Source organism: Harpia harpyja, chromosome 21 (assembly GCF_026419915.1).
Source record: "Harpia harpyja isolate bHarHar1 chromosome 21, bHarHar1 primary haplotype, whole genome shotgun sequence".
In the NCBI taxonomy this organism is placed as follows: domain Eukaryota; kingdom Metazoa; phylum Chordata; class Aves; order Accipitriformes; family Accipitridae; genus Harpia; species Harpia harpyja.
Window position 1 is genome coordinate 5,590,030 of NC_068960.1, and position 13,982 is coordinate 5,604,011.

Here is a 13,982-nt window from a genome sequence, read left to right on the forward strand (position 1 = left end):
AGAGGTGGAATATGCAACCACAGCGCGGAAGAAATAACTGGAACAAAATCTTGTTTTGTTCCTGGTTTCTTTCTTTTTCCTCTAATTAATTTCTTCAAGATAGAAGAGTGGAGTTATGCCAATATACACAAGTTCTCCGTCTTGTCGGTGTCATATGATGGCCAACTCATCAGTAAGCTTAAACAGATGATTATGCGGCCACAGAAGCCAGGATGAGACATGAGAGCGCTCCCCAGTTAATTAATACTAGTCTCTCCTGGAGAAGAATTGCAAAATTAGGTATCCTGATATTTGTTCTCAGTCTGTCAATAACATACAAACCATTTCTGATCAACAAAGCAGTGCGTTCCACTGTTGGAGCTCCCATTGCTTTAGTAATGCATAGAAAAATAGGAGTGTGTGTAAATGAAAACCTTTCCATTCCCATGCTCTGCTAACAGCTAAAATGGGGACAGAAATGTGTTTCACTATAACAGTCATCTAGATGATGACTTTGAACGTTAGCAGTATTCAGAACTAAGAGTTTCCTCTTAAACTTCCTTCCACTCTGCAGGCCGGATGAACATTTAACAACTCTGGTGCTGATTTTGTAACCTGTTTCCCTCATAGAATTCCAGCTTGTGCCTTTAGTGTACTAAGTTCAAGATTCTCCTTTGCAGTCTTCACCAGTCTGCATGGTTAAAGGCAAAGATGATCACAGGAAGGAACAAGCAGCCAAAATCATCCAGAGACAGTGGAAGATGTACCGAAATAAGGTGAGATTCTCCTATCAGGGAACAGTGAGGACATGCCCCTCTGAATCTTACTCTTGTTTTAGCATCTACAGTAACCTGCTGCCAGGCTCCAGGAACTGCAGCAGTGCTTCCCAGTATGATTCCTTACCACCATCTTCTCTTCCACTGCTTTTTTCAAGTCCTCCCTGCTGCTTCTTTTGCCTTTGCTCTCTAGAACCCTGTTGTTCCTGCTGTGAAATAGCCAGTTTCTGAATGGGAGAGTTTGGGTGAGCAGAGAACTAAGGAAGCGTAGCGGTGTTTGAAGCAGCACTGCTGCTGTTGCTTCCTTGGGGTATGACTGAGGAGTTAAATTTCCCTTGCAGAAATCCTCCAATCAATACAGGAAGTTTCATGTATTTTGTTACACTCAACTAAGACAAAATGATCTAGAGAAAAAGTGTTAACCTTAAATTTTGTTCTATGGGCAACACCATAATGCTGCTTTTTCCATGTATAGGACATGGTGTGAGGTGGGCCTTGTAAATGCTTCTTAGGAAACTAAAGACAAAAGAACTATCCATACATATTTCAAAGATTAAAAGCTTTTTCTTTTCCTTAAGTTTGTTGTTTGAGTTTTCAGGGGGAGGTGGGACAGGTGTTTCCATTGTTTTAATTGTTGGGGAAAAATTTGGAAAATCTTTGTTAGATAAAACTTGCACATATTTGTGATATTGACTTAGGCATTTTTCATTTCAGAAAGAAGAAATTGCTCTGGATGAGGTGAGTGTGTTTGACACCCAACAAAACAGTAAAACATTTAATTTGTATCGAAGGACAAACAAATAACTTTATTTTTAAAGATGTTTTATTGTAATATGAACCGTTGTTCCAAGATCATGTTTGTTCTTCAGGCTGGCTCATGATCTACCTTCTGACATCCTGGCTTTGTTTGATATATCTTGTCAAAGTGTTCCCCTTCTGGTCTCAAATTTTCTGTACTTAGCACCTTCTGCAAGAAGAATGCTTCTGAAAATTTTGAACAAAATTTGATACAGACAGGAAAGTTTTTCTGCATTACGTAATTCTAATAATGCTTTCATTTTCACTATGATGAGTCTTCAGAAAGATTTGAAGTAGGAATTTGAAGCCTTTGCTAAGAAGAAACATCTTTGACAAACTTGTCACTTTTTGATAAATGTTCTGCACAAAGGTTTTTATTAAGCTGTTTCTTCAAATAGCACAATGTAGCATCTTACATTTGTTTTTTCCAGAACGTTAAAAATCCTACTTTCAGAAATTACAACAAATTCTAGCCATGTGACACAAACATATTGTTTTACATCTAGATGCTTTTTGTTGATTAGAATCCAGTAAAATCTCTGAGTAGAGAGGAAAGACTTAGGTTCAGTGTAATCACCACAATGGTCTGCCAGACTTGGCTTAATTTCTGATTGTATCAGAGCATCACAGAGCCTGCTGGGTAGCCAGAATCTAATATGGGAATGGGAGCATATTGCTATATTTGTGAAACATAGGCTAGTGTTGGCAGCTAGAACTTAACTGTGTTTGATAAGATCAATCATGAACGTCTCCCACATTGAATTTAAACCATGGAGGTGTATGTCTGTGGGTTGTCACAGGCTGGGGATTCTCTGGATTGCAGCAGAGTACCTATGAAGTAACGGGGATGTGTGTGTTTCCCTTAAACATAAGAAAAGGTCAAGACATCAAAGAGTTTCCATTGCACAGGGAAAAGTTATTTTCCCCATGTGCCTCTTCCCTCTGGACTCTTGTTTTAATTTATAGCTGCCATCTTTCAAAGCAGCTAACATCTACTTATTTCTTTCTATGCTAGGCAGTTGTTATGCTTCAGGCAGCTTTCAGAGGACATTTAGCTCGACAGAAACTGTTACTGAATAACAGGACGCATGATGCAAAATCTCACAAGGTAATTGTTGGGGAAAATGGGTATCCAGGCATCCCATTATGTTTAGTTTACAGTGTAAAGTACTGTACTTCCAGACTTAATTCTCTGAATCACCCGGTGATGTTTTAACGCACTAGTTGGCAGCACCGCTGTAATTCCAGAAAGATATCGAGCTCATTCCCTAGCCTCCCTTTCCATCTTCTTTAGTTCACAGTTTTTCTTAGAAGTAAAGCTATAACTTCTCTGCATTATGGACTGTAGCTAGGTCTCCTCTTTTTTTCTGGTTCTCCCATCAGCTAATAATGTACCCTTTAACTTTTAATTCGGAGTGCTGTTGAAAACTGTACTTGCTGTCAAGTGTTCACTGCTGAATCATTGTAGTAATAGACAAACCTTTGTCACTGAAGTTCAGAAATAAGGATTTGGAAAGCATCTTTGATTGGGTTGAAAAGTAAAGGAGTCTTGCATGTGGTATGCTCAACCAAAGACTGGTAGGGTCCTCTGTCATGTCAAACTCACTCCAGATTGCTCAGTTCTAAATATGAAAAAATTTCCTTACCAATTAAACATTTGGTTTTGGTAAATCATTTGCCAATTTATATGAACATCCTTTGGATGCAGGCTAAAGTTAATTTGTAATTCTCCATCCAGGTTGTCCATCTGGTTGCACTTTACATGCACTTTTATTTCAGTAAACTGGCCCAATGCAGTAGGACTGAATACTTTTGCTTGATACAAGCAGAAGATATATCCATCATGAAGGTTGTCTTATCTCCTTTGACTTCAAAAGGTTTGCTTCCTGGAAAATAAATGAACTTTCCTTGCAGGTGTCTGCTCTTTCATTAATTGAATACAGATGCTTCAAGCTTGTATGATGATCAGATTTGCATTTCCTGCTGATTTAGTCTTATAGAACCTTAAAGACTGCAGACCAAAAGATGGGAATATTTGCTTTACTACCACTTTCACAATCAGGAACAAGATTGTGAAAGAGTCTGTCAAGCTTCTGTGCAATCTGTAAAAGGTCAGTTTTCTTTAATCTGATTGCTTTGCAGAACTCCTGCATGTCTTCCACGTCAACCTCCTTGAGCTTGTCTTCTGATTGCAAGGAGAAAGATGAGATTGTGACATTTATCCAGTCCATTTTCAGGGCTCACTTAGCACGTACAGTACTGCTTGAGGAGAGGTAAGTGAGGAATAGATACTTCTGCAACATGCAGTAGCAAAATTGTTTTTATTAGAGGAGAGGGCTCATTTTTTTAATAGAATTTTAGTGTGGGTTTCTTGGCAGAGAAGGAGAACAAGACCGTTGTTCCAACAAAGACAAGGGAGAGCTTGCTCCTGAGAAAATTCAAAGGGTATGCAACTAAAAGGGTTTCTCTTTGCAGCAGTAGTCTTCCCATATCCTGTTCTCCATAGCAATGAGGAAAAGTAAAGTAAAATAATTACTCTTTGGAAAAAAAAAAATTAAATTACAGTTGCTATCAAACTGATTGCTAGTACACTCGCTTAATGTAAGTGAATCTGAAGCCCTGGCATGTAAAAGTTAAGGGTTATGTGGAGGAAGAACAGGTAAGAGCTAGGATACCATCTTGCTGAGGAAGAACGCAATGATTTACTTACTGCTTAAGTTTATGGTGACTCTGTCTTGAAAAATACTTCCTTTCTCTCCAGGGTTTACTGCTCCAAAAGTTTTAAATATTGGCTGCCATGGTTACAAGGAGAGTTACATAGCTGTCACCTCACTTAGTGTCTGAATTCACTTCTGCAGGTGATAAGCTTTTGTCTCTTGGACGCTAGCAACACAAGAAACTTTTCAGCGTACCCTCTGAAGACAGAGTGCAGTTACTGTTCTGTGCCTTACGCTATGCAGTATGTCTTTTTGCAGGCCCTCTGTGTCCAGTGCACCAAGTGAGAAAGCAGATTCTGCAGTTTACATTACAGAGAAGAAACCGGTCTCAGCAGCGCTCCAGAGACCTCCTTCAAGCTTCATGTCGCCTCTTCCTGGTAATCTCATTTCCCTCTGTGTTCAAAAGTATTGGTGTTTTGAGTGGGTGGGTGCACACACAATTTTATAGAGAACATCTGCACATGCACACACATGTGTACATGTACTCTGTGAGTGTGCCTTCCTTTTAATTTTATGACATGTTGCTTATACTAGCACGTGCAGTCCCTTACATAAAAAATAAAAGCTTTAACAGTATGAGTACCAGCTTCCTCACAGTGCTTTGCCTTTTTGTCACAACTGTGGTTTGGAAGCTCGCTCTCGGGTGTGAGTGGTAGTTATTCAAGGAACACGGTGTTCCCCTATATTGCCTCTCTACTTCCTTTTTCAATCTCCCCAGCCCTGCAGCTGTAGTATGGTACTTTCCACTACATTTTGGGCCCAAAGCCATAGACAAGCCAAGAATGTTTTCACCATCCTGACTTAGTTTCTGAAGGGGACACACATCTGGTAAAAGAACTATCCTAGTCAGCCATGTGTATTTAGTCACGTTTCTTTAGCAGTCTTCCGTTGCTGCTGTAAGGGGAAAGATGAAGTCCTGGATAACCTTGCCAAATAGTACTACTGTAATACAAACTGGGGAAAATGTCTGTCTTTTTTATGGGTCTTATGCCATTTGGTTTCTTTCTTGAATTCTTCATTGCTGTTTGTGAGAAGGTGGAGTTAAACCCAAAGAGGCTTTTAAGAGGATGTTAGAAGTACTGAGTAGGAAAGGCAAAACAGTGATGCAGATAAGACGGCCCTAGACATACAGCTTCAAAGGAGTTAAAAACAAATAGAAAAAGGTTGGTTCTATCCAGAGTGGGATATTTTAGGCTTTTATGGACCAGTTGGAGAAAAAAGAGCAACTTTGAGGGTGACCTGAGAAACAGTTACTTGTTCTTTTGTCAATGAAAAGCTGACAGTCCCTGCAGACTTGCTCAGAAACAGAGCATGCTGTAAGCAGCTGAGGCTGTTTCTCTAAGATACGAGATGGGGAATAAGCCAGATCTGCTGCAGTTGTGAATATAGTCACCCTTCAGTGAAGGAAAATGTGTTTAAGAAACTTTACTGTATTCCATATTCAGGAGCTTATTCTACTTTGTGAAGGAGTAGGTAGTACTTGCTTCTGAAGATGTTAAGAGTTTTGAGTGATTTTACTTATATCTGGTGACAGTATCCAGAAAAAAAAAAAGCTGCAGCATCCTGTTTTGCCTGGGCTGTACTGCAGTAGTCATTATTGGTATGCTTAGTCTAAAGCCAGAGTAAAACAGTTGTGAAATTCTACGCAAAGAGAAAGAATCACTTTAAAAAAATGCTTTGTGCCTCTGAAGAAGTGCTTCTAAGACCCAGAGAAGGGTGTAAGATGAAGCTAGTCTGGTAAATGCAATACTATGAATACTAATAGAGCACAGTCACTGTCTAGCTATGAAGTCTCCAAAGCTAACTTTTATTGGAGGTTATGATGACAAAGTGATGAGTGAAGAAGTTCTGGAAGAATTTGTACTGGAAGGGATAGAGAGGAGACTGTAAACATTCAAACTTTTTTCCTTGCAGTCCTTTTCTGGTGAATATCAAAAAGGAGCGATTGGGAGCAAAGCAGGCTATATTTGCTGCTGATCTTAGAAATATGGGAGACGTTCTCAACATCTGGGATGAGGATAGAATGTATCTAGGCAGCTTGTGAAGAGGCATGCTGGATATGTGCTTCTGTAACTGCACAACTGCCCAAAAGACTGCCTTGCACTGAGTAGCTGTGTGAAGTATTAGCTCTTGGTGCATTGGAGGGTTTAACCAAACTCTCCCAAAAGACAAATTGGGAAAAACCTACTAAAGGAAGGAGAGCATTCTGGTGTAAATGCCACCTGTGTGAAGAAATGTTGACCCCTCAGCAATCTGTTTGGTTATAGCAGGTTTTTTGCCATTTGAATTCATGTAGCTTAAACAGGTTGAAGTTAACTAAAAGTCCAACATCTGTCATTTGTAGCTCATGACTGATGTAAAAATCCACTAGAAAAATGGGGTTTTGATGTAATGTATTTCACTGGTCATCCTGCAGCTTGGAAAGTACATGAGACAAGGAGCTTGTTTAACAGCTGAGTGATTTAAAGCAATCAAATTCCTTTAGCTTTAAATCATGCGGTTGTTGAACAAGCTCTTGCTTCATTTGTCCCAAGTCCAAACTTGCATTTTGTGACCTCTAGATCTTGCAATGATCTTAAATTTCAGTGAAAGTATATATTGCAGTAAGTAATTTAATTTCACTAGCCTTTCTGCATTATTTTGAGAGGAATGGGAAAGAGTAAAATGTGTTTTAAAGAACCTTATGTATCTGCTAGAATAGATTTATATAATCCTGGTCTAGCATTGCGGACTTTAAATTCATTGTTTGCATCAGGTTAGATGTGTCTGTGTTTTCTAAATTAAAAAAAAAAAATAGCAAAAGTGGTGTAGCATTCAATACTGCTTTGCTTGTCTTCAGAATGTGGACAGTACTTGGAGATTTGTAAAGCCATTTCTGCTGCTTCCCATGAAATGGAAGAGATAACAATTCAGTCTGTGAAGCTTAGCGTTTTGTTTCTGTCAGGGGAGTGGCAGGAAGGAAGAATATGTTCTGTACATGCACAGTAATCTTGAATAAGGGTAGCATTTCTCTCTGCATATCACTAGCCACTCTGGATACAACTGTTAACTTAATTTGAGGCTTTTTTGAAATCATAATGAATTTACATACAACCCTTAGGTCTAATCAGTGCTTAACCCTTCACAAGCACAAAGATAAAGTTGTCACTCTGAAGTATATTAAACTGAAGACGAGGACAAGAAAATGTCAGACATCAGGAGCAGGATATAATCAAGAGTGATTTGGACAATATTAAGCTATTTCATGTATGATATCTGTTTATTGTTGGAGTTGCATCTTCTAGTTATGCCTGCTTCTGGAAGTTCTCTTTGCTCATCCTTATCACCAGTACTACTGGCTCATAAATCTTCCTGAAAAACTCTTATGTTATTTGTTAACTGATGCAGCGAAGAATTTCACTTAACTAGAAAGTCATGTGTTTCTTTGCTTCTGTAGGTTGAGGTCAGTGTAATGGCCTCCCCGCATTCCTCCTTTCCATTCACAGGCTCTCTGTCTGTCACTCTTTTTCTATTTCTGGGCTGGTTGCGGTCCCCTTTCTTTATTCCACATTCCAGTTGCTGTGTATGCCTCCTCTTCCATACCAGGAGGTTGGGGTTTTTTTCTCTGTCAGGAACCTCTTATTTCACCGAGAGACCCATGGCGTGTCTGTTCTTCTCCCCAAGTAATCCCTGTATGCCCTCCATTTTCCCTTCCATTTCAGTGTCAAAATCTCAGTGTATGGCTTCTTACTTGTCTGTTTCCTCTTTCTACCACAGGTTGTCTCAATTTGTTTTCTTCTCTGGGAGATAGTCTTTTCAGAGAATTTATATTTGAAACTGAAAAATAAGTGGAGCTCAGGGGAGAATATTGTGCTAGGAGGTATTAATAGCTGAGGGGAGGATATTGTGCTAGAAGGTATTAATAGCTGTCGTCATTTAGTTCATAGATCTCTTGCAGAGGGGATATAAGCTGCTGGTTCTGCTCATCAGATGTTAGGGGCCTCATATGTGTCCATTTTATTCCTCTGATTTTCCAGTGTTTACTGGAATCATTAGGGTTCTATCTGTTCATGCCCTGAACACTTCCTCAAGTGTTGGAATTGATGAGATGCATAGAATCACACATCCAGAAAAATAGCAGAGAAGCAAAAAAAAACCCCCCAAAACCCCACCCCATGATGTGGTCACCATTTTTATTGTCATTAAGGTAGTACAGAATGTGAATATGATTTTTGGGTTTTGGATGAATATTTTGGTATAAGGATGAAATAGTCACTGAGAGCTTCCATCTTTTTTCTATTTCCTTTTGTTCTATCTATGTCTGACTGAAGTTCTCATTATGACCTTTCTGCTTAGCTTAAGCTTGCGTGGGTCAATTTTTCCTTTTCTGGCCATCTAATAAATATTTATTTTTATGACCTGAGGTGGCTTCAGTATCAAATTGCTTTACTTTGTGGTGTGTAACCACTTGCAAAGATTTAAAGACAGTAAGACAAATCATGCATGGTCAGTATGTCAACTTAATGCCTGCCATGCATGCTCTTTCATTAAAGAGGAATGGGAATAGTTATACACAGAAAAAGGTAGATCAGAGTTATTCATAACTGTAGGTAATTCTGGAAACTTAATGGCTTGGAGAATATTACGCTTCCCACAAGGGCTTGTTTTTGTCAATGTTGTTTATTGATGACCTTGTTTTCTTTGTAATTATTTCAGCCAGGTCCTCTGAGAAGCAATCACAGCCTATTCTCCCTCTGTCTGTGGATGAAGCTCACTCAGACGATTCAGATGATATTGTCATTGTCTCTCCGTTGTTGCAGATGAAGAAAAACTACACCCACTTCTAAGTTTTGGTAACAGGCTCTGGTGATCTTGAATTATTCGATTCACAAAACTGTTTCTACCAAGATAAAGCATATCAAAGATGAAAAACGGGAGATATCAGACCCTTTTTAATGACAATTGTCATTATTTCAGCCATAAACGATTAATTGTTTGATATGCCATCTCTGCAGACTTTATGGCTAAAAGCCACTGACTGACTGTTAACCTTATCCTCCTGGTACGGATAGAGTTTGGATTTAAAAACTAAACCAAAACACTTTAATATTTTGTCTCACAATGAGGATTATAAATTCAACTGCCAAATTTAAATGAAAGCAATAAAGCCTTAAGCTATTTCATGTCAAACAGTTTTGTTTCAGTTTGACTAAAATAATTTGTTTAATTGGAAAGTGGTTAATGACATGGCTCCAATTTTCAGCCCATGTACGTGAAGGGGAACAGCTTGTATTTGTTACTAGGTCCTCTCTTTAAAAATTTTACTGTGTCATATTTTAATATCTTTTTTGTTTATTTTTATACTGAACATTTACAGTCTGTGCAGACCTTGTAAAGGCTTTTAGAAAGCCATTTCTTTGTCATAGGGCTATTCTAGGCCTACTGTATCAGCAGGGTTTTCTTATTTATTGCTTTTTCCAAGCGTGCTTGCTATGATATGTATAGTACTATTTTGTATTTGAAATGTCCGAACACGTAATCAATTTTTTGTATTTGTCAGAGACGGTGCATAATAGCAGGAGTGTTCTGTGAAGGCTATGCTTGTGACTGCTTTTTTTTTTGCTTACATGTCACAAATATGAGTGGATTATGCAGGATCATCTCTAATATGTGAAAACATTTGGAATAGGAGATATGTCGCTGTATGTCCTGTTTTAGTTTACGTCACTTGACTGTCTGAAACTTTCACCTAAATAAGAGTGCTCATACACTGAGCGCTAAGGGGTTTTCAAGTCTAATGTTGCTTTTCTGTTGTTGATCTCTCTTCTCAGTACTACTTTGCATGTGCACCCATTATTTATACATATATACTGTAGGTGTGCACTAAGTCCAGTCACAGGCTGGGACAGCGGTCACAATATACACCCATCTTCTGTCATCAGGTGCAGCTACAAGGTTGACTGCTGGAAAGCATGGGCACTCCCAGCTCTGTTCTGAGGGATATGGATTGGGATGATCATAATATACAAAGCCGAACCCATGCAGTTTGGTTTAGGAACAGAAGTGATAGGTTGGATTATAAGAGAAATTAAGACTACATCCAGAAATAACACTATTTGATAATATTGTTGTCCATGGAAGGACCAAAGACATAATGGGTTCTAGAGAATACGGTCCGAGGGGTCTTTCCAGATCTTTTAATGCAGACTGTACACCTTCTTGACTGGAAGGAGGGCCTTATAGTTCCTACTATCATGCCAACATCCTTCATAGGCATTACAATGTGTGGGGGTTTTTTTAAGGTGAACTAGATAACTTATATGGTATTTACTGGAAGGAGAATTTAATTTTACAAGCACACAGTGAAGTTTTTGTGGAGACCCTAATGGTTCCTTTGTCATCAAGGAGTAATAAAGACTCCTGTAAACAGAAAGAACACTTTTAAATATAAGATTTTTATCACCTTTTCCCTCTTCTTTTTTAAATTAAAAATCAGTCGCCACTGTTTCACAGAATACTAATAAGTCAGAGCTGTCTCCGTTCTTTGATTTCAGTGAAGCATTATCTGAGGCTTATCATAGTTCATGCCAGTACTTGCAGCCAAAGAGGAAACTGGATGGCTGCAGCACAATGCAGCTGATTTCATTTAATCCCATCAGTGGAAATGCTGCCTGTGCTATTTCCAAAGGCAGTTTTGGGAGCTCTCCATACCCAAAGCTGTCTGAAGAATGTCATTTACACTCCCATTGGGTAAATTTTTCCTGCTGGTACTTTGGTCACATGACTGTCATCTGCAGAAAGGATAAAAAAATACATAAAATAAAAGAATAAAAGGGACAGAATCCTCTTGGCAGAAGGTGAGACCTGTTTCCCTCTTTTGCTGGAAGTCACGTTATGAAAGAGAGTCATTTTGCTAAATAAAAGCAGAGCTCTCCTGAGTTGCTTATGTATAATATTGCAAGTCTGTAACTGACTGTCATGGATACCTCCAGAGAGAGTAACTAGAGCTGAGGACTCTGACATATTAAGGGGAGAGTATGTAATGTGTCAGGAGCAAGAGTGATATAAAATACCTACCTAGCTGTTCCTATAGGGAAATACTTGGACAGCAAATATAATGAAGATGACATTCTTTTACTTCACTGTGCTGTAATAACCAATATGAAAGTATTAGGAAGTAGATACAGAGCAGAAAGACTTGTGTTTTCACTGAGCGTATGACTAGCAGTAGTGCTGTCAATACACAAGTTCTGGGATAAAGGGGAGATAGTGTCTTGGTATGACCCAAAGGCACAGACAAAAGTCAGGGTGAAAAGGAGCAGTTTTCTCCATCTTCTCCATTTTCTACTCAATCCCAGTTTTCTGGGATGAATGAAGATCTGTCTAGAGCTTCCTAAATTTGAGTCTGCTATCTCCTAGCTATCAAAAAATCTGATACTTAACTTGAGCCGGGCTTCAAACTGCTATCTCAGTTTGGAAGATAACTGTATGCTCACTGCACATCAAAAGTTTGGTGTGGTACAGTAGAAGGAGAAACTTCCACAGTATTAGTAGCCTTTAATGTTGTTTCGTTATATACTGCAATGGAATGTGTTGAAGGGAGTAGTAATTGACACTAGGTTTCATTCTGTGGTTATCTGTCTGAATGCCAGCACCTGTAAATCTGGGAAGAAGTGAGGAACAATGAAGGACGAAAAAGTTAATTTTGGAATAAATGGTGTTTTTCCTTAACAGGGAGCTGAGGACAGTAAAAATCGGTGTGGCTCAAACCTGTCAAGACAGGCCCAATACAAACCTACTCAATTTCTGAAAAATGCATCTTCTGTAAAAAGTACTGGTGACCTTGTGGGGGCATCAAGGTCTTGAATTAAAATTAAACTGCACTGCAACCTATGTAATCTAACAGCACACTTTCCATTCTACTGATAGGGGATAATGTTACCTACTTAAAACCTTTTGCAATTTACAGTAGCGTTTAGTTAGAGATCGTGTGTGAGTATAGACTTCTGACTTTGATGGGATGTTACCGCTCTTGATCTCTTTTTACCCTTAAGTGCCTACGCCTGTAAATCTTTACTGAGGCATCAAGACCTGAAAACTGTACTGTTTTCTGCATAGCTATAAAAATAATCCCTGCACAGGCAACTTTTAATATAGTCAAAATGGAAAAGGATTAATCTTGGCATATGAGAGCACCATTAATTTTTATGATCTTTTAAATATTTAGAACTGTGCAAGTCTTTTATGTAATTTATTTGGGGATCTTTTAAAAACTAAAACAATTGCAATGTATTTTCTCCTAATTGTTGACCTTTCAAATAAAGTTAAAGTTTGTAAATTAATTGTTCATGCATTTCTGCTGCAGTTGCTGTGTTTGCATTGCTCCTCTAGCCTCTGCTCCGTGCTCCTGTTGTTTTCACTTTGCACCTCGGTTGACCTTTTACTTCTGGCTGTTTTCCTGAGCCAATAGTAACAAGATAACTCTTAAACATGTAGGGTGTGAAATTTCTTCTTTAGTAGGCATTCAAGATTGTCCCATCAGGAATGAACAGTGTTCATGACCAAGGCCTAGTGGAATTGAAAGAGGTGATGGTCTTTTGCTTTTGGTCTTCCCTTCTGGTGTTTTATTCAGAAAAGAAATCCTGTCCAGTAGGTCTATAACTAAAAGCTATGCCATTGCCTCAAACATATCTGGGTTTGGGTGGAGTACAGCAAGCTTCATTTATGCCTTTTTATCTATGGTTGTGCTGCTTGCTTGGTGGTTGCAAGTCACACTGACCAGTTACCAAACCAGTGAAATTCAGATAAAAGATTCAAAAGAAATTGCTGTGGTGACTGTTGAAAATAATCTGGCAGAGAAGAAAACTGTGCCTAAATACCTTGTAGACATGCAGAGGACTGGGTGAAGCTGGTCTGCTGTCAGCTGCAGGGAGAATAGGAGTCTACAGGCTTCTGAAGACTGTCCCATTTACTTACAGTGTATCCCCTTACCTTGGTCATTGTTGCTGTTCATGAAGCTCTGGTGGAAGGAACTAGGAGGTATGCGTTCCTTTCCAGGTCCACTGAAAAAGCCTTTAGGGACTGCCAGGAAAAAGAAGCCTTATGCTGCTTTATGAAGATAGAAGACCCTGCTAACTGCTGTGAAGACACGGGAATCCTGTAGTCATCTTCCTGTCTAGCAGAGTCCTTGTTGTAGGATTAAAACAGCTATGAGTACAAGATGAAACAAACAATCTGTGTTTGATGAATATATTATCTAAGTTTCACTTTTTTGTTCCTTTTCTCTCTGTTCCACTGACATATGCTCTGGATTTCTTAGCAGAAACTTCAGTTTTAAATCTTAAACGCTGGAGGTAAGCCATGCGGCATGAATGGAAAAGTTTTGATATGATTTCTTGGAGCAGACTAGTCTTGAATTCAGTTGAAAGCAATTAAGCATTCACACCACTTGTATTAAACTCTACTTTGGCTCCATCTGAAGTCAGAATGCCCTTGACTCTTGCAAGCTTTGCAGCATCCGTTTATGGTAGGTCTGTCAGCTAACTAATTGCTTTCCCCATATGAACTTCTAAGGGCAAAAGAAAAATTTCATTGATTCGATGGGCATCATTAAGACCTGCAAAGAGCGAAATATCTGCATTAGACTCGAGGTTATTAGGGAAGGATTTTCAGGCATGATTGGTGGTCTGGTGCTGCATCAGTTCCTCTGGCGTTTCCTTCCAAAGTTTGCTGA

At 39.0% G+C, this 13,982-nt stretch overlaps 1 protein-coding gene across 3 annotated transcripts in view; it reads left to right on the forward strand.

The window, feature by feature from the left end:
• IQCE (IQ motif containing E) overlaps window positions 1-12,602 on the forward strand; it is a 29,358-nt gene extending 16,756 nt beyond the window's left edge. For 2 of the 3 annotated variants that reach the window (XM_052772689.1, XM_052772691.1), the window contains exons 17-22: window positions 660-755; window positions 1,470-1,493; window positions 2,569-2,661; window positions 3,696-3,826; window positions 4,514-4,647; window positions 8,966-12,602. In XM_052772689.1, the coding sequence (XP_052628649.1) occupies window positions 660-755; window positions 1,470-1,493; window positions 2,569-2,661; window positions 3,696-3,826; window positions 4,514-4,647; window positions 8,966-9,096 (609 nt within the window). In that variant the 3' untranslated portion in view covers window positions 9,097-12,602. The remainder of the gene's footprint in view (window positions 1-659; window positions 756-1,469; window positions 1,494-2,568; window positions 2,662-3,695; window positions 3,827-4,513; window positions 4,648-8,965) is intronic. The other variant, XM_052772692.1, reaches the window with a different exon arrangement.
• The last annotated feature ends 1,380 nt before the right edge of the window (window positions 12,603-13,982 follow it).